At 45.4% G+C, this 20,474-nt stretch overlaps 1 protein-coding gene across 2 annotated transcripts in view; it reads left to right on the top strand.

Moving 5' to 3' along the window:
• LOC147900767 (ATP citrate lyase (ACL) family protein) overlaps positions 1 to 20,474 on the top strand; it is a 50,140-nt gene that overhangs the window by 7,019 nt on the left and 22,647 nt on the right. For both annotated transcript variants that reach the window (XM_087375619.1, XM_087375620.1), the window contains exons 4-5: positions 3,279 to 3,390; positions 11,791 to 11,855. In XM_087375619.1, coding sequence (XP_087231745.1) covers positions 3,279 to 3,390; positions 11,791 to 11,855 — 177 coding nt within the window. The remainder of the gene's footprint in view (positions 1 to 3,278; positions 3,391 to 11,790; positions 11,856 to 20,474) is intronic.

The raw sequence follows: 20,474 nt of genomic DNA, 5'->3' as shown, positions 1-20,474 counted from the left end.
AGATCATATTGTCTTACACATATTTGGGGGCAGTCTTTACAGGACCAGTCTTCACGATGATCCATGTAGCCAAGGCACGCCTTAACGACTGCAGGGAGCTCTAGTTCAACTGGAGCGATAGTGTTTTTAGGCACATTTTCAGGACCCCCGATGAAGGGATGGCTGTTTGATCCTTGAGGGGATGTGACGTGACAATGCCGAAGTGGCGACGCTTTGAGAGACTATAGGTGACCATGGGATCCAGGATGATTTGAAGCAAGTCCTCAGTCCCCCACTAGATCATACAAGCAGAGCGTGCTATGACACCGCTCAAGGTGGATGCCATCTTCCAGGGAGGTACCTATCTCATTTGGGCCTTACCCAGAGAGAGGCTACCGAGAGTGGCACCAGTCATCTATACGACTGGCTGCGTTGGAGCCAACATGGCCTGGTATGAACGCATCTCAAAATGGTTTGATAGACATGGCATTCAGATGGGTCATCTCTCCACCCTTTAAGTATAGTTTGGATGCTCCTGATCCTCTTGTCCTGCGTGATGAGATCAACCGTATCCTACGATTAGACCTGCTTCAGCTCTATCGTCACGGACATGTGGAGGGACCATGAATTCCCCACCAAGACCAGATTCTATCGCGACCACTTCTTGAGAGTGTCAAAGGACAGAGTGATCATCAGGGCCCAATATTTGGAGGACATGCGTCTCACATGCCCTTAGGATTGCCATTAGGCAGATGTGAGTCTCTATCACGTCAGCTAAGGATTGAGGTAGGGAGAGCCGAAGGCACACCTAGGGAGCGACGGATCTGCAGACTGCACATTGGGTGAGGTAGAGACGGAGGAGCATTTCTTATGTATTTGCCCTATTTACTATTAGATCCGAGGCGCTATCATTGCCTTTTCCAAGAGGGACTTGGATTCGGGCTCACTCCAGATTGGTTCACTTCCAGGATCAGGTCTGCGTCGGTCTCTACTTGGTGGAGATGAGACATCATAGAGAGATCCTTCTGCATCAGATCATAGAGAGAGACAGTGTCACTTAGTAAAGGACTGTGTTGGATTGATCCCAGCAACACGTCATATACTTCTACACATTTGAGTCTGCCTCTGGACATGTTGGGATAGAGGAGGAGATCGACGACATGAGAGCAGCATGGACCAATGAGACGAGACGATGAGGAGAGAGACAGCCAGAGACATTGGAGCCTCGTGTGATGAGATGACAGACCAGAGCACACACGATGGATGTCCAGCCCCTCACAGCTTTAGTGGGGGGAGACCGCCTGACTAGAGGCGTCACTATTGATATAGCCCACTGGATACAGAGAGCTCGGAGACCACGCCCTCCACCACAGCGTGAGACGACCAGACAGACACAGATACAAGACATTTTTGCAGCTCATAGGAGGGCCACCATGGCACCTGGATATGTCTTCTGGCTCCTACTCCAAGATTGAGTCTAGCTATTAGTCACTAGCCTTGAATTTGGAGCTACATGTTCTGTATCTTTGATTTTAGCCTAATATAGTACTCAGCAAAGGCCCTTTGCCTCAGCCCTTTGTGGCTTGTATGAGCGTGTGTCACTTTGATTTTGTACTTTGTCTCATAGGCCCACGAGGCCTTTTGAAGACGTTAATATATCTTTCTTTCTCCCTTTTCCCCACCTCTTCGTCTCTCTCTCTCCTACCCCGTTCCTTCAGCTCTCCCCCTTCCTCTCTCCCTCCCGCTCATTCTACCCCTTTCTCTAAATCTTCCCCTATCCACTTTTCTATTGTAGGTGTATTACACCATACACTCTCCTCTAAGCTGGCATCCCGTCAAGCCGCATATATCTTCCAATATACTAAGCTTAGGCTACTACAAGTCTAGTGTGGCTGCTAATGCAGAGTGTGTAATGCTCAATGACGTAATGCTCAATGAAAAGTGAAACTGACTTTAGCTTGCAACCCATATTCTTCCATGAACAACTCCTTATCGACCACATAATTTTTTAAAACCATGGAGTCCCACTCGTAAAGACCTTGGGTACTCATTTGTGATGCAAGCTTAAGATTTCACAAAAAGGGAGAGTAACTAAAGTTAATCAAGAGATAAAAATGGTAAGTCTCATAGCTAAATGAAATTGTCCATAGTTTGATTGATCAAAGAATTGATTTTAATGTAGCATGATGGAAAGTCTTATGGTTTATATGTAAACATACGATCATATAATAATGTTTGGCTTCGTCCATTGTGCTTTAGAAACCCAGTATAGCTGCTTATGCTTGGGCACTGATGACGACATAAATGTTGCTTTGCTTGCTAAGTATGTCTTCGATCTTTAGAACAACAAAAAACCTAAATTTGTATGATTGGACTTATTCTAGTCTTACAAAGGTATATTTGTCCATTGTGCTTAGTTTGCTTCAAAAGAGATGATAAATTTTTTGAATATGGTGCGGCTTTTGTGTGTGTATGTTGTTGTTACTGTCCACCAATCCCTCCTGTGAGCCCCCGTATGAGGAGGACATAGGGTTGCTGTCTGCAACCACATGTCCTCCTCATACTGGGGCTCACAAGAGACCAAGGTTGCTGTCTGCAACCATATGTAGGAGCAGACATGGAGCAGTTTCGCTCCAGATAGAGGCACCTGGACAGGCACAGTCGGGCAGAAAAGCCCATATTGGTCAGCCAGTCGGGTCAGCTGATCTGGTTGGCCAGATAGGAGCTGCCTTGCCCTATAAAAGTGGAGGTTATTCCTCACTGTTCCTATCCAATTGAAGACCTCTTTCACAGAGGGACACAGGATTGAACAGTGAACAGCATCAGCCCCTCTCCATCGCTTTTTTGATGCAGCCAGCCCTTTGCGGGAGTTTGGAGTTCTGTTTGGAGCTCTACTTTCCCACATCTGTGGATGACAATACAGAGTTTTTTTTGAGGTTCTTACTTGCTGTTCTATTTTCTGCAATTCATTGTTATATGTTGGTTCATAGCTAGGGTATTGCTGAGTGTGTATTGGAAAGAGTTGGTCTTTGTTATCTGTGCACAAGTGCATGCTTTAGCACTTGAAATTCTGACAGGTGTTGCTGGTAGCTTTGAATAAAAAAGGTGGATATTGAGGTATCATCAATGCATCTACTGATTCAGTGTGTTTTGTTATTTATAATTGCGACATGGAAGATCTTATTTTCTTAGGTGGGTATGTGTAGACTTTTCTGATATTCTCTATGCTAAAACACACGATTCTCTTTCCTTGAAAAATTCCAAGTGTAATCTTAAATGTATTCTCTCGACTTGTGCAGCTTGTGGTGAAAAGCCAAATTCTAGCCGGTGGTCGAGGTTTAGGGACGTTTACGAATGGACTTAAGGGTGGTGTGCATGTTGTCAAACGAGATGAGGTGGAGACGATTGCAGGTCAATACTATTTGACGAAAGTACCTCTTTGTAACATAATTTGTTAGCAAGTCAATATGTCATAAATTTGTGATAAATCTTGTATTAGGCCTATGGCTTGTGAATTACCTAGTTGGCCGTTGGTTGCTATAGTTGTAAAATGTGCAGTCTCACACTCCCTCCTAATAAAGAGGTTTTGGTTGAGTTGTACTAGCGTTGTTCTCTATATTTGGCAATTGTTTCCTCTTGATTAGTAGTGGTAGTCTTTTAGTTAGGAGAGGGGTTTCAAAGCTAGTATATGTGGAGCCTATATCCTACCTCTGTGCAAAAATCTGTTGCTAGAAGATGAACCAATCAGCTTCTGGCACGCGTCAGGCAACCAAAGACTGACAATTCAAAGTGCTTGAATTTTTTATTTGTATTCATCATTGTCATTGCTCTTCTCTTTTGATTATGGAGTCGTAATCATCATTGCAAAATTTTGTAAATCTGGCTCAAAGAGTTTGAGGCCTGTACCATTCAAGCCAACCATCTGGATTTTGATGGAACTGTTTGGATCAAAGTAACTTTAGGCAGTGTTGCCCCTTAGAGTCGAAGCAGCCATTGATCTTAAAGTAGTCATGTAGTGGCAATTCCGTGACTAACCACTGCAAAAACACATACAAAGCACTGCCAAAGCATTGACAAAGCAATCAGCAAGCACATGCAAAGCTGCAAAGCAATGACTAAGCAATCACAATGTCTTGTTTAAATCTCTCTCTCTCTCTCTCTCTCAATGAAAGATTTTTGGAATTTTATTTTCTTTACCCTTTCTTCAATGTTTCTCTAAGCAAATAATTCTTATCGAAAAATGAAAATTCAAGTCCATAACAATGAATAATGAAGGTAGAGAGAACTTACATATTTTTGAAAGCCACATTAAAAGAGGTAAGGCTATCCATTTTACTTGATTAAGGGTACCTCCGTGGGGATCTATTGGTCCACCCAATCCTGCTTCCTGGATCCAAGGTGAGGCTTGTTACTTGCGGATCTGTGTAACATAGGAAAAGAATACTATCTCATCCATCTTGTGACACTCGTGAGGGCGAAAACCACGTCCTAGGATCCCATTGGATCTCGTGTAGTAGATGGTCCCCTTGAAGCCACAAACGCCATTTGAAAGAATATCTCCTTGCTAGGAGTAGGATTGATAGCCCAACATCTCCATCGTTGCTCTACCACTTGAATCCTCTGCCATGCCAAAGAGACCAAGGCATCCTTTTGTGTCCTAGATACTTATTGAAGGGCCCTCATCCAAATCTATGTGCTATTGGGCAGCTCCAAAGTCAGTTTTTGCTGGCTTTGACTCTAGCACTAGCTCTCCACCATGGCCAATGCTTTAAAACACTGGGCGAGGAACTCTTTGAGTACTTTGGGCGACACTTTTGCCAGAGAAGGAAAGAAAGAAAGATATATTAACGTCCACAGGAGACCTCGCGGGCCTATGAGACAAAGCGCACAGAAAAGCGAACTCATACAAGCCTCAGTGGGCTGAAGCAAAGGGTACGCTAGGACCCTTGCTGAGTACTAATCTATGCTAACAGAATCATAATCATAAACATAATCATATCATATCAATCAATCTATCCAGGCGCTGGGATGAAACTGAAGCCTGGTACAGTGATGGCTCTCTGGTGGGCTGCGAAAATATCTCGTATCTGCGTCTGTCGAGCTGTGGCGGGAGGCGCGGTCTCCTCGCTCTCTGGACTCTCCGAGCTATGTCTAGAGTGATCCCTCGTCTCTATCGGTCTCCTCTGAGGAAAGTTGTGATAGGTCGGACCTCAATAGAGTGTACTCTGGGGGCTCTTTGTCGCACATGTGGCCTCTGTGTCCCTCTCTCGGCAGTGCTGTGCCGGCTGCTCATCCAGACTGCTCTCATATCGGCTAGCTCCTCTTCCTCCACTCCACTGTGTCCAGGGGCTGACTCAAATGTGTAGAAGTCTGTGACGTGTCGCTGTGCCTGGGCTATGTCCTGTAGTGGTCTGACCAACCCCTGTTGCTCTCTGATTTGTCGTAGAAGCGCCTCCCTCTGTTGCTGCATCTCCATTAGATAGAGTCCAATACAAACCTGGTCATGGAAATGGATTAGTCGTGACAAAGGACCGAGGCCATTCCCCTCTAGGTAGAGACAGTGGTACCGTCCTTGAATCTCATAGTAGGCTGGGCAAACACAAAGGAAATGCTCCTCTGTCTCAACCGTCCCCAGCGTACATAGCATGCAGATCCGCTGCTCTCTAGGTATACCCGCTGCTCTCCCTGCCTCAATCCTCAGCTGATGGGATGAAACCCGCATCTGACCAATGGCAATCCTTAGTGCATGAGATACTCCTCTACTCCTCTATCCTCGAGATACTGGGGTCTAATAATGAATCCCTCCTCTAATACTCGCAGGAAGTGGTCGCGATAGAAGTGGGTCTTGGTGGGGAGTTCCTAGTCCTCCCCCTAAGTCCGGGATGTGTGAAGCTGGAGGAGGTCTAACCGTATAATACTGTTGATCTGATCTCGCAGGATCAACTCAGGAGGTACATCCATGCTGTACTGAAAGGGGGGAAGCCTATCCATCTGGATACCGTGCTTGGCAAGCTTTGTAGATATGCGTGCATACCATGTGACTGCTCTGCTCTTTGCGAGTCGTCTGGATGACTCTAGGGCTAATCTCGGAAGTCTCCAATGGGGTAAGTCCCACACCTTGTGAATGAAAGTCAATGTCTGAGAGAATTGGCCTAACCATTGACGAGGATGCTTTAGCTCTGGGGCTGCCCTAACGCCCTCTTGCTATGGCATCGGTATGGCGGTGTCTATCCCCACGAGCATGCCTGAAGCACCCCTCAAATAAGCTATTGCTTGGAGCCGCTCCTCCATCTACTTAGGAAGACCAAGACAGGCCCCTCGAGAGCAGGCAGCTCTGTTGTCCCATGTGCCCAGCTATGTGCGTGCGCTGGCCCAACATGTGTTCGTCTTGATCTTGGACCTTTGGATACCAAATCAAGAGTTGGTGCGCGAAACTCGTCCCTGCACTACAGGCCGGCCTGAGTTAGGCGGACTGAGAGGTGTCACCACAACCTCATCAAGCTCCACATCGACAATGGGAGCCTTTAAGAAAATTTACTTGAGAGACTGCAGCCTCTACCTTCCTGCACGGGGAGTGTTCCTTGGAAGCCTCTGTTGGAGTAGGAGCTTGAACGCTCTAAGCCTCGAGTGAGTGTGAACTTAGCCACAAATCTTTTGAAAAGAACGAAATACTGATGAGCAAAATGGAATAATGCTGCGTCAAATGGACCTTGTTCAGCAATTCTTTGGTCTATCTTTCGATTGAAAGTCAAAAGAAATCAACAAATTGAAGAAGAACCAAGCTAAAGAAGAGGACAAAAAAAACGTCAATCACCAATCAATCACCAAGGTGACATTGCATTTATCCTAGTCTCTTGATATCTCATTAGCGCCAATACGATTAGTATCAACATATGCATGCATTTTGTTGATATTTGAAGCTTTAGAATATCTAGTGCAATAGCTTGAAATAGGGTCTCATCAAAATCTCAAATCATGTAAATTGTAACTCCTTCTGTATCCCTGTACTCCTTGTTCTAACAGACGGAGGTTTCTTGCTGCAGCCAACACTGCTGCAATGGAAGAATGTAGTTGTGTCAGCCTTGTGGCTCATTGTAGCATCTCTCAATGGCAGATATTAAAATAGTTTCATCTCATACCTAAACTCAACAACACTCGGAGTCGCCACCAAGAGAAGCTTTCCTATTTCCATTACCATGTTCATTGTTTGTTTTGACTCCTTTAACTCTTGCTTGGATTCCTTTTCCTTCTTTCGATTGGCCTTCTTCTTTCTGCAGTCTCTTGCATAATGTCCAAGCTGCTCGTAGTAGAAGCATATCTTCTTTTTCTTGCTTTCAATTCCAGACGTGTCCTCGTCGTGATCATTTTTTTCATCTGTCTTCTTGTTAGGCTTGTCTTGCCACGTGTTAGCTTGCCATCGTAGTTTTTTGCCCCAACATAGCAGCCATCTCAAAATTGAGTTCTCAATTGAGCAGCCTTGTCCTTTCCAAAGTTGTAATACTGGTTACAATCTTCAGTCTGTAATAGCCAACCCAATCTGGTGCTCTGCCTCTGTGGGCCAGTCCCTTGCTGCAGACTGCTGCCTGGCAGAGCCTCTTGCTGACATGCTAAGGCCTACATATGGGCTCAGAGTGACCCCCAATCTGCTGCTCCTGCTGCTCTGCATGCTGCTGTACATGCTGTATCCATACACCTGCTCCAGCCAACCAGTCATTAGCCTCTGAATCACCCTGTACAGCTCCGCTGCCCTCTGCAGGCCCTGCTGGCAGCAGCTCTGTATACTGCCTACATGGCAGGCTTCCTGTCTGCCCATGCGCAGCCTTTGGATCTGCTCACATGGCCATGGTTAAGCCATGAACCTTACTCGTGATTCTATATAAGAGCTCTATGGTTGGATGGTGAGTTCTAGGTGGTGTCTCGTATGGATTGTTTCTAGCCTTTGGTTTGGTGAAGATGATCGAGGTTACGTGAATTAGATAGGGAGTTGTCTTAGTAGTATCAATAGTAGGTCTTTGCCAATGAACCGGGTGGAATGAGCAAAGCTGTCTTGGTATGAGTGGTTGCATTTGTCTTTGTCGTTAGTGTTATGTTTTTTTTGCTTTAAATCAGAAGAAAGTTTTGAAAGCTTTGCATTTCTTGTACAGTTTGTGGTGGTGGATCTTGAAAGAACGTCATAACTCGTACATAGAAGGTGAACCTTCACGCGTAACACTGGTAGATATCTTTGAAAGACAAGCAAGATATTGATGAAGAGTCTATCTAGTAGTGGAAAGCCAATGTGTGAAAAGCTCGGATAGTACTTTATTCATAGCTTCTTAAAATGTAGAAAGCATGGAAATTCATCTAGAACCAAGGAGGTGGTAGAGAGCTTGAATGTTATGTCAACCATTATCGTGGAAGCCCTAGGGCTTGGTTATGGCGAGGCGGGGAACCAGAAGGCTCGACAACACTTGCATTAAAGGAGGCCTAAAGGGTTTGAGCCTAGGGTAACACCTAGGCTTAGGCATTATTGATGAGGGCCGAAGGGCAGTTTAGGCGAGGGCTTTAAAGTAAGGGGTCCCTCGTGGGATATATGGCAGGACACGACGAACTCAAGGCAAGAATCCATGGCTGGGTTGTTCAAGCAGCAAAGCTCTCTTGTGTTGATGTTTCACTGGATTAGAGCCTGGTAAGGCTCGTGGTGGGGAAAGAAAGGAAGCGCTGATCTTTATCTACCCTGGGAGTCTTGCCATTTCTTGTGAATTGAGGATGAAGTGCCTCTGTTTCAACTAAGCCTACAGGGAATTACTACGAATTACTTCAATGGAGAATACAACAACAAGCTGTCCTAAGCACATCTTTGTCATTTCTTTTTTGATTGTGATATGGAGCCGTTTATCATTCTTTTGTTGCTTGCTGGCTGCAACTGCTGTAAAATATATGTATATAAATACCCGTAGCCTGTTATGACGGAATGCTTCTACGTCATGGGTCAGCCTCTTCTCTTTGAAGTCTACACTGAGGATTGAGACTTTGGGCATTTTAGCAAATCGTCTTAGCCTCTTGTTGCTCTACAAAGCTTTAAGATGTGAAGCCTGTCTTGCTTTACGAAGATTATAGCCGCAAAGCCAGACGAGGCTGGACAATGCTGTGTCAACAGTTGGATGCCAAAACCGACTGCTTTCACTTTCGCATTGCTCAACCGTAAATACTGAGTGACCCACAAGTGCCAAGTGCTACATCAGGCCCTCACTCTTCTTCTGCAAGTGCTACTGGTGGTGCTAAAAACTCCATAGATGATTAGTAATAGTCACTCAATAGTATCAATATCCTGATTCATTCAAAGTCTCGTTGATCAAGTTTGACCAAGTCAATCAAAATTTGGCCCAATTTGATTGTATTGACCGAAGCATTTAAGTGATTTTTACTACATATGCATGGAATTTTTACTGCTGTTTATAAGACTGTTTAGTAGTCTTTGCACTCACAGCGTGCATCATTGCAATTTTGGTGATAATAATGCATGGAATTTTCTTCTTTAGAATTTCAGTTATATGACAATGATTCACCAAAGCTCCCAATTGTGTTGTTGTCTCGGACTACTATGGCTCAAATCTCAACTTTGAATATCATTGACATGTCAATGTTGATGTGCTTGTCTTTATGCTAAATCTTCTAATTGTAGAGTGTTCTTCATCCCTTGATCATTCTCTCAGATGTTTCACATTGCTTGTGACACGTCCCTTGTGAAGTTGACGATGTTACAACTAGTAAATACTGTAGGTGCTTTTGAAAGTTGCGTGTATGGCTTTCCTTCACCAATCCTTGCTGATTTTTAGAAATAACACGCTCAAAAATCGCTTTAGCTGGCTGTGACCTGTTTGGAGAAACTCATTTGTCTAGTACGTTCCAAGCTTTAAAGATTGTATGTACAAAGATCCAATTCTTTTGGTGGACGAATGTATCCTCATGGAATTTGTGAACTGAATTGTTTAGCTAGCAGGACTTTTATAGTTTCTCAGATCTTAGCATTACTCAATTTTCTTAGGTTCAAAGGTTAATAGCTATAATATTGGTAACAACCTAAGTGTGTTGTGTTGAATATCATACGAATGCCTTACATTAGCTCAGTACATCTCTGATCTGGCTAATGCGTCCCAATTCCTTAGAGTCTCTCATCTTTGCATATGTAAGAGTGCTTTCCCCTCTAATTTAGTAATTAAATTATATTATGTGTCCCAAGGGGCTATATAAAGAGAAAATTCATGAAGAACCTTGGCCTTGTTCTACACACTGGTCATTATATGTATTCCATCTCTGAAAGGGCTAATTACAAGAAACGTAATGAAGAAGCTCGACTTTGTTCTATGCTTTGGTCATTATGTCTTTGGAGTTTTGGCTTCGGATATGTTTAAGATCCTTGAATGTCGAATCAAAATCCAAGTGGGCCTATTTCCTTTTTAGCTCTTAGGTTTGTACTTTTGTTTTTGGGGATGTTATGTGGTTAGGTAGTGTTTTGCTCGGTATACCTAACAAAAGTACCTTGCTTCATTGTGTTTGTGTTGGTGTTGCTTTTGCTTTCTTGTGTTTGCGTTGGTGTGTCTCTTGTTTCCTTGTTTTAGCGTTGGTATTTTTTGTGTTCATATAAATACGTGGAGGCAGGCTAAGGTGACTCAACATAGAAGAGTGTTCTGATGCTTACTACAAGATTGTACAGCTGATGCAGTCTCAATCTCCATAATTTTATAAGAAAATTGTCAATTATCCATATAGTTGTTTTTGTAGGCAGAGTTGTGGTTCTGATGGTGCCTTGCGATGTCAACTTGAATGTTTTTGAAATTTTATTTGCTCTCAAGTTGTCATGTGGCAACTGCCAGATGGAGGTACTTCCACCAACAGAAATTGACATGCAGTAGATACTGGAATAGATTGCTATGCTCCAAATTCCAAAGAAAAATTTGCTCTAGAAATAGGGAATTTCATATTTTAAGGCTGAGAGAGAACGTGCAGGGATGGATATAGATCTCAAATAGAGGAGTAAAATAGTGTTCATGTCAAGGATAAATTCTTAATCTTGTCTTGGTTTTCATATATACTACTTCAGATTAGTTACAACATGAATCGTATATGGAACTAAGGTCACAAGGATGTTTCCAAACGGGTTTCACCTAGAAATAATCATAGTTTGTTCCTTTTGTGAGGTATTCTGCGAAATGAGTGTTTCATGAATCACATTTTCTTGGTGAGACTAATTGAGCAATGACATATGGCAGCCCATCAATGTATATCATTCTTGTACGTGGAGTAATTTCATGCCTTATCTGAAATTTCCTATATTTACAGCTTAAAGTTTTAGAGCAATACATGTTGTAGTAGTGGAAATAATTGTTTTTACAATATTCATCGATGTCTCAAAAGATTGGTGCCATGGCATTGCTCGTTAGTGTCTGATGTTTAGTGGTTTATTGGTCTTACACATCAGCCTGATGGCTCTTGAATAAACACTTAGATTTTTTTCCTTTTCCTCTCGGGTGTCAAGTTGCCCAGAGGTTGTGGTGCTATTGCGGAAGAGCTTTGATTATGGGTCAAGCTAGAGATTTCAGCGCTTAGCTTAAAGTTACAATTTTTCTCTTACTGTTGTGTATCTACATGCCAGTTACATGTAGTTTACGTTTTTTTTGTTTTCATTATGAATGCTCTTTACACTATTGCTCTATTTATCAAGTCTTGCAAGGTACTTCATAAATTGATGATCTTCAATAGATTTAGTTTACATGCATGTATGCATGTTCTCCACGTCTTCCTCATAACCACCATGGGTGTTTGGTGCAGGCAAGATGCTTGGACAAGTTCTTGTAACAAAACAGACTGGACCACAAGGCAAGCCAGTTAATCAGGTTATCCTTTTTTATGGCCCTTCTTTCATCTTACAAATTAGTGCTTGCAAACTCAAGGTAAAACATGCAGCAGTTGTAATTCTGCAATCATTCTTCCAAAGAGAAGCTGAGGCTTAGGTCACGGCATACTTTCAACCTTACTTTTAAGCGATATGATTAGTGTGCACAGCTGACAATCGTCCTCTGTGGAGCAGAGGTATAGGGCTGGAGTCGAGGCACAAGGGCTGTAAGGGCTGTGAACCCTGTCTTGGTCAGAGACCTTGTCCTGGCTAGACAGGGACTGGTGGCAGCCCCTTGGCGTTGGCGTGCCTCGAGCAGCCTTGAGCTTAAACACTAGGTACGGTGGGGGCCTAGTAGCCCGTGCGGCCTGCGCAGGCCCTTGTGGCCTGCATTGCTATTGCTGACAGAAGGCGCGATAGAGTGGCGCAGGCCCTTGTAGCTGAAGGTGGCGCAGTAGGTGGCGGGGGGTGGTATGGTAGGTGGAGGGTGGTGCAGGTGGAGCGGGTATTGGCGCAGGTGGTGCAAGTGGAGCGGGTAGGCACTGGAGGCCCGATGGCCTGTTGCAGCAGCAGGTCCATAGGGAATAGCAGGGTGGCCTGCTAACAGCCCACAGGGCTAGAGGGGTTGCGACAGCAGGTTGGTCTGCTGTAAGCCAACGCAGGGGCATGCGGTCAGCTCATGGGGGTTAGAAGAGAGAGAGAGAGAGAGAGAGAGAGAGAGAGAGAGAGGCCTCGTGGGCCTTTGGGACAAAGTACACAGAAGAGCGAACTCATACAATCCTCAGTGGGCTGAAGCAAAGGGCACACTAGGATCCTTGCTGAGTACTAATCTATGCTAACAAAGTCATAATCATGAATATAAATAGTCAATTGCAACTCCATAGTGGGCCACATCAATCTATCCAGTATCAGGAACAAATGGAAAAACAAGTCCGTCTCGGCACTGGGACTCAGACAGAAAGCCTGGTACAGTGATGGCTCTGTGGTGGGTTACGAAGATGGCCCTTCACCTCCGGAGTGCCGACAGAAACTCAGTACGAAGACTTTGTATAAATGGATGCTCAAGTATGTGTGGGTGTGTGGATTTGTATGTGTGAGAGCATATTTTTATACTATGGTCTACACCCACTGTTGGGCGTTGATGACGTCAGTGGGGATGTCATAGTAGCTAGTCCCTGCTATGCATGATGGAGTTTATGGTTTTCAACCTTGTGAGTGACTATCATGAGATTGAAACTGCACTATGTTGTGTTTTTAGAGGATGAGTTTGGGAATGTTCCTGGATTCATCTAGGTATATGCTTCTGCCATATTAGCGGGCAGACATGCAAATTTCACCTCGTGAAGTTTTCGTCCAAGTTGCGGCCTGCTGGTATTGTGATAATTCTTTCTATCTTAAATGGTGCGTTGCCCTATCAGCTAGATTTAGATTTAGATGCTCATTGGGGAGAGACTAAAATGAAAATGTTTAGACTTCACAAGCAGTTGTAGCTTGAATGAAGAGATTTTGGACTACCTTTTGATTAGCCTTCTCCTTTAGTGCTAGCCTTCATCATGGTTGAGTTTGCCCTTCACCTCCGGAGTGCCGACAGAAACTCAGTACGAAGACTTTGTATAAATGGATGCTCAAGTATGTGTGGGTGTGTGGATTTGTATGTGTGAGAGCATATTTTTATACTATGGTCTACACCCACTGTTGGGCGCTGATGACGTCAATGGGGATGTCATAGTAGCTAGTCCTTGCTATGCATGATGGAGTTTATGGTTTTCAACCTTGTGAGTGACTATCATGAGATTGAAACTGTACTATGTTGTGTTTTTAGAGGATGAGTTTGGGAATGTTCCTGGATTCATCTAGGTATACGAAGATGTCTCGTATCTGTGTCTGTCGAGCTGTCTCGCGTTGCGGTGGGAGACGCGATCTCCTCGCTCTCTGGACTCTGTGAGCTATGTCCAAAGTGACCCCTCGTCTCTGTCGGTCACCCCTGAGGAAAGCTATGATAGGTCGGACCTCAATAGAGTGTACTTTGGGGACTCTCTGTCGTGCACGTGGTCTCTGCGTCCCTCTCTTGGTGGTACTGTGTCGGGTGCTCATCCAAATTGCTCTCATGTCGGCTAGCTCCTCCTCCACTCCACTGTGTCTTGGGGGTGACTCAAATGTATAGAAGTCTGTGACGCGTCGCTGTGCCCGGTCATCCTCTATATTGTATGGTGGTCTGGCCATCCCTTGTTGCTCTCTGATCTGTTGTAGAAGTGTCTCCTTGTGGCGACGCATCTGCATCAGATAAAACCCGATACAGACCTGGTCATGGAAATGAATCAGTTGTGACAAAGGGCCGAAGCCATTCCCCTCCCAGTAGAGATAGTGGTAGCGCCCCCTGATCTCGTAGTAGGCTGGGCAAACACAAAGAAAATGCTCCTCTGTCTCAACCGCCCCCAGCGTACATAGCGTGTAGACCTGTTGCTCTCTGAGTATACCTGTTGCTCTCCCTGCCTCGATCCTCAGCTGATGGGACGAAAATCGCCTCTGACCAATGGCAATCCGCAGTGCATGGGAGACTCCTCTGTGCTTGAGATACTGGGGTCTGATGATGAATCCCTCCTTTGATACTCTCAAGTAGTCGTCGTGATAAAATTGGGTCTTGGTGGGGAGCTCCTGGTCGAAGTCCGGGATGTATGAAGCTGGAGGAGGTCTAACCGTATCATACGGTTGATCTCATCTCGCGGGATCGACGCAGGAGGCGCATCCATGCTGTATTGAAAGGGGGGAAGCCTGTCTATGTGGATACCGTGTGTTGCAAACCAAGTGGATATGCGTGCATACCATGTGTCTTCCCCGCTCTCTGCTAGTTGTCTGGATGACTCTAGGGCCAACCTCGGAAGTCTCCATTGGGGTAAGTCCCAGACTCTGTGGATGAAAGTCACTGTCTGAAAGATGGCATCAACCTGGAGAGGTGTCATGGCGAACTCTACTTATACTATCTCATGTGGGATTGAGGGCTTACATCGGATCATCCTGGATCCCATCGTCACCTGTAGCCACTCGAATCTCCTCCAGTCTGTCCTCGAAAGATCGCATCCCCAGAACGGTGCTGCATACATGGCAGTCGGTTGCACCAATGTGTCAAAAAGCTAGCCCTTCATTGGTGGGTTTTGGAAGTGCGCCTAGAAGCACTGTTGCTCTACTCTAGCCAAAGCAATACGGCGTGGGCTGCATGGGTCATCATGAAGATGGGTCTTGTGAAGAATGCTCCCAAATATGGGTACAACTGCACTATCTCCACTAGCTCGCCACGATAGGTGAAACTAAGTTGGCGAATCACTACTCATGAGGTGTTGAAGATCATAACCTTGGTTTTCCCAAGGTTGACTGTCAGGTCTCTACCTCTTATGCCTCCAGATCTCTTTGCAGCCCCTCCGCCGAAGAGGATATAAGGAGTATATCATTAGCATATAAGAATATCTGTATGAGATCACCTAGTAATGAACCCTCGCCCCCTAGGAGATCTATGAAAGATGTGATCTCATCGATGCAGAGTCCAAAGAGAGTCGGTGAGAGAGGACAGCCCTGCTTCACCCTAATGGTGCTCTCGACCCAATCCGATAGACCGCCTAGAACACGGACCCTACCCCTTACTAACTCATATAGGCTCATCACACTCGAGATCAGCGTCTATGGAATTTGCATCTCATATAGTCTCCTGATCATGCGGGATTGTGGGACAGTGTCGAAAACCTTACGAAACATGTGTAGACCTTCTAATGTCTGAACCTCGCCTCCTCAATGACAACCCTCAGAGTGAAAATGTGGTCTAGAGTAGAGTGTTGCCTCCTGAATCCTGCCTACCCTAGTGCTCGTTGCCCCCGTGCCTCTGTATGACTGCTGATCTCCCTCTCTAGTACCGATCCATACATCATGGCGAATGTGTGGCTAATCATGAGGGTGCGATAGTTCCCGGTGTACATAAGGTCTCTTGCTTTGTGTATCAGCACGATAGTGGTGGTGCTCCATGCTGGTGGGAAGCCATGACAAACTTCGAGGTTAAACATATGTGCAAGAATCGGTGCTAGAGAGTATATTTTTGATTGAGCCCCATGACGCGAGAGAGAGAGAGAGAGAGAGAGAGAGAGAGAGAGAGAGAGGGAGTTTATTAAAGTCTTCGGAAGACCGATGGGTCTATGAGATTGTGAATAACCTGGTACAAAGCTAGAGAGTATATTTTTAATTGAGCCCCACGATGAGAGAGAGAGAGAGAGATTATTAAAGTCTTCGGAAGACCGATGGGTCTATGAGACTCATGCAAGACTGAGGGCTTACTCCAAATCATCCTGGACCCAATAGTCACCTGTAGCCGCTCAAATCTCCTCCACTCTTGTTTTCGAGAGATCACTTCCCCAGAAAGGTGCTGCATACATGGCCGTCGGCCACACTAACGTGCCGTAAAGTCAGCCCTTGGTCGGTGGATCTTTAAAGTGTGCCTGGAAGCACTGTCTCTCTAATCGGGCCAAAGCACTCTGCCCCAGTGTGAGTCGTGCTTGGGCTGCATGAGTCATGGTGAAAGTGGGTCCTGTGAAGGCTGCTCCCACGTATGTATAGGACTGCACTATCTTCACTGGCTCACCACGGTAAGTAAAGCTAAGTTGACAGAGTATTGTGCGTGAGGTGTTGAAGACCATAACCTTGGTCTTCACAAGGTTGACACAATAGCTTGTACAAGCCGCCATGGGCTGAAGCAAAGGGCTCGCTAAGGCCCTTGCTGAGTGTTAAGCTAAGCTAATGATCTCACAAAGGGGGAGCAAACACCAAGGAGAATCCCCTCGTCGTTTATCAATAGGTCATCCGTCCTTGACTGGTTGGACTTTGTGGATAGTGGGACCAACACGACTGGGCCACTGAGGAGAGACAATGGCTCAGGATTTGGCTCGAGATTTTGGTGAGGCTTGGCGTCGAGAGAAAGAAAGAAAGAAAGAAACCGATGGGTTTATGAGACTGAATGTAAAACCTGATACAATGAGCAAAAGGGTGGAGCTACTAAGCGAGCATCCTAACCCATGCTAGTAAACTGTGTAGGACATAGTCAATGTCATAATCACCAATGTCACCATAGTCATAGTCCTCACTGGCATCATCATCATCAGAAAAGATACAATCTAATTCGATACAATACAATGTAGCACACACACGGCATGAAATGTCAAGGTACGCCCTATGATGGGCTAGGCAGTGTAGGCAAGAAGCCTGTGATAGATTGCTGCCTACTATCTGGAGGGATAGTAGTCTGTTGTGCCCTCATGGCAGTTGCTCTAGTTGCTCTATGCCTTACAAGTGCCATTGTATGTTAGAAACTCACTGTGCCCACCTGTGAGCCCCCGATTTGAGGGGACAAGGGGCAGTGAGAGGTAGGAGGGCTGGGGAGAGAGAGAGACTCAGGCCGGCATCATAGGCAACCAACACACGGGCTGGTTGCAGTCTGCAACAGCAGGAATAAAGGGGCGCTAGGCCTCACACAGAGGCACCAGGAGCAGCATTGACTGGCCGCCCAGGGCGCCCTTAAATAAGGGCCTGTGGCTGGCCAAGTCAGCCCAACCAGGGCCACCGACCAGGCCAACCCTGGTCGGTTTTGTAGGGCCCATGTGGTCGGCCACCAGACAGGGTACCGACCCTGCTGGTCGGTCAACTCAAGGGGCCTGGGCAGTGCCTATAAAAGGCCTACCCCTCCATTCATTCCAGCATCCAGTGCAAGACTGAAAGCCCCTCTCCAAGGCTGTGTTCAGCACTCAGATCTGGAGCAGTTGGTGAGAGAGAGAGTCCATCAATATTCTTTAGCACTTTACTGTGTTTTGTACTGCTCCCTTGGAGCTATTTTCCTGCCCACCATCTGGTGGATGAATATACTCTCTTTTGTAGGATTGCAACGAAGAAAGAGAGAGTGTAGGTACGTAACGAGTCGATAGATCAGTAGTCACGTCAAAACTTTAGATAGATGGAAAATACACAAGTACGAAGTACTTGTACCTAGACCTAGGACTAAGTGTCCTAGGTGTCACATAGGACTAAGTGTCCTATGTGGCCTAAAAGGCACTAACACTATAAGTGCCTACACTTATGCCTACGAGGCACATACCATGGCCTATAGAGCATCACTAGAACCACCATAAGATGGCCTACAAACCCCCCTCCATGGGATGGGCTGAAGCACTCTGGAAACGTCTCAGAATACCTGGTAGTTTCTGGTCATGGTGGCACATGTTCATCCAAAAGGATATAGCCACCTATGAATATACAAGGAATGTCAGATCATGTAACAAAGGGAACCAAGTGTAAAGCCTGTCGGAAGACTTCGAACTTGGGACGAGGAAGTGCCTTTGTAAACATATCTGCGATGTTGTCCTCTGTGGGAAAATAGGACAACTCTATGTCTCCTGCTGACAACCGCTCCCGAACATAATGATAGTGAACTTCAATATGCTTGGTACGCGCATGAAACACTGGGTTACGCGCAATAGCCAAAGCACTCTGGCTGTCAGTGTAGACAATAGTGGAGGATGTCTGGCAAATACCAAGATCTATAAGTAACTGTCGAAGCCAAACACACTCTACTGTAGCGGTGAAAGCTGCCCTGTACTCAGCCTCACAGCTAGACGTGGCAACTGTCGGTTGCTTCTTGCTGAGCCAAGAAATACATGAATTGCCAAGCAAAAAACAATTGCCAGTATGTGACACTCTGGTGTCGGGACATCCTGCCCAGTCACTATCCGTGTAAGCATGCATGGTAAGTGAACCCTGATCACCATAGAAGAGGGCTAAATTCTGAGTGCCTCTGAGATATCTGAAGACTCTCTTCACTGCCTGCCAATGCTATGAACTGGGCATGTGCATGAATCTGCTGAGCTGAGATACTGCATATTGCAAGTCAGGTCTGGTGTGACATAAATAAATAAGGCATCCAACAGCGTGCTGATAAAGAGTGATATCACATGGTGGGCTCCCATCATGAGCTGAGAATTTGAAGCCAGGGTCCACTGGAGTAGAGATTGTCTTGCAATCCTCAAACTGAAAACGATCAAGGAGCTGTCCAATATACTTGGACTGAGACATCATGATACCCCCCTCAACATGAGCAAACTGAATGCCCAAATAATAATGGAGCCGTCCCATGTCTGACATGTCAAAAATCTGCTGCAAATCAGCCTTGAAAGCTGCAATTTGCTGAGTATCTGGGCCCGTGATAAGCATATCATTCACATATAAAATCAGCACTAAAAAATCAGATCCACTCCCACGGACATAAAGAGTGGGTTCTGTGGGACTATTCTGAAAACCAAGGGATAGTAAGTGTGCATGAATTTTGGCATACCATGCCCTGGGTGCCTGTTTCAAACCATAAAGGGCTTTTCTAAGCCGGCATACCTTATTTTCAGAATTAACAACCTCAAAGCCAGGAGGTTGTGTGACATAGACTTCTTCCTACAGATCCCCATGAAGAAAAGGGGTCTTGATGTCAAGTTGGTGCACTTGCCAATGATGATGGGCTGCAATGGCAATGACACATCGAATGGTAGTAATCTTGGATGTGGGAGCAAATGTCTCCTCAAAGTCAATGCCTTGTTGTTGGGCATACCCTTTTGCAACAAGACGGGCTTTGTATCGATCTATGCTGCCATCAGATTTCCTTTTTAATTTGTAGACCCACCGCGTTCCAATGGCATGCTTGCCAGGTGGGAGATCTACTAATTCCCATGTGTCATTTTTGGCAATAGATTGTAACTCAGCTTTCATTGCATCCATCCACTCTTTGTTGTCAAAAGCATCTTTATGGCACAAAGGCTCTTCATTGCAAGCTGTAGCAAGGAGTGCAAACTCAAGAAAGTGACCATGCTGTCTATTCCCTGATCTTGTCCGGGCAGCAAAAGGCTGATCTTGTTTGCTGTCCCTCAATGTATCAAGAAGCCATCTGGGAACTTGCCTTTGCTGTCTATTGACAGCTCTTTTTTCAATGACTGCATCATGAGTAGTGGGATCATTTTGTGCCGGAAGAGAAACCTGCAAATCAGCATGAGGGTGAGGCTGATTAATGCTTAGTGGAGGGCCTGTAGGAGGCTCATGTTGCTGCTCAAAATCCTCTTCTGATGATGGCAGAGGTAACCAAGATTTAAAGGCATCAAACATGTCAACATCTGGCTTTGCTTTGCAGTCCACAAGAGGAGAAGCTGAATGTTCAGCAAAGATCACATCTCTACTGACAATAATCTTCCCAGTATTTGGTTGATATAACCGATACCCTCTGCTCTCCTGGCTGTAACCAATAAATATGCATTTGATTGCCTTGTCATCAAGCTTATGTCTCAGCTGAGATGGTACATGAACATATGCAAGAGACCCAAAAACTTTCATGTGTGAAAGTGAAGGCTTCCTGCCTTTCCATGCTTCATAAGGTGTAATAGTCTTTAATGCCTGTGTAGGTGATCTATTCAGCACATAGTTGGCACACATTACTGCATCAAGCCAAAATTTATTGGGCAAAGACTTGGCCTTAAGCATGCATCTGGCCATCTCCATTGTGGACCTGTTTTTCCTTTCAGAAACAGGATTTTGCTGAGGAGTAGTGCATGAGTGAATA

Source organism: Dipteris shenzhenensis, chromosome 6, assembly GCF_047967505.1.
Source record: "Dipteris shenzhenensis isolate YYH24624 ecotype China chromosome 6, Dip_SZ_1.0, whole genome shotgun sequence".
Taxonomy (NCBI): Eukaryota; Viridiplantae; Streptophyta; class Polypodiopsida; order Gleicheniales; family Dipteridaceae; genus Dipteris; species Dipteris shenzhenensis.
This window is presented reverse-complemented; position numbering and strand designations above follow the sequence as displayed.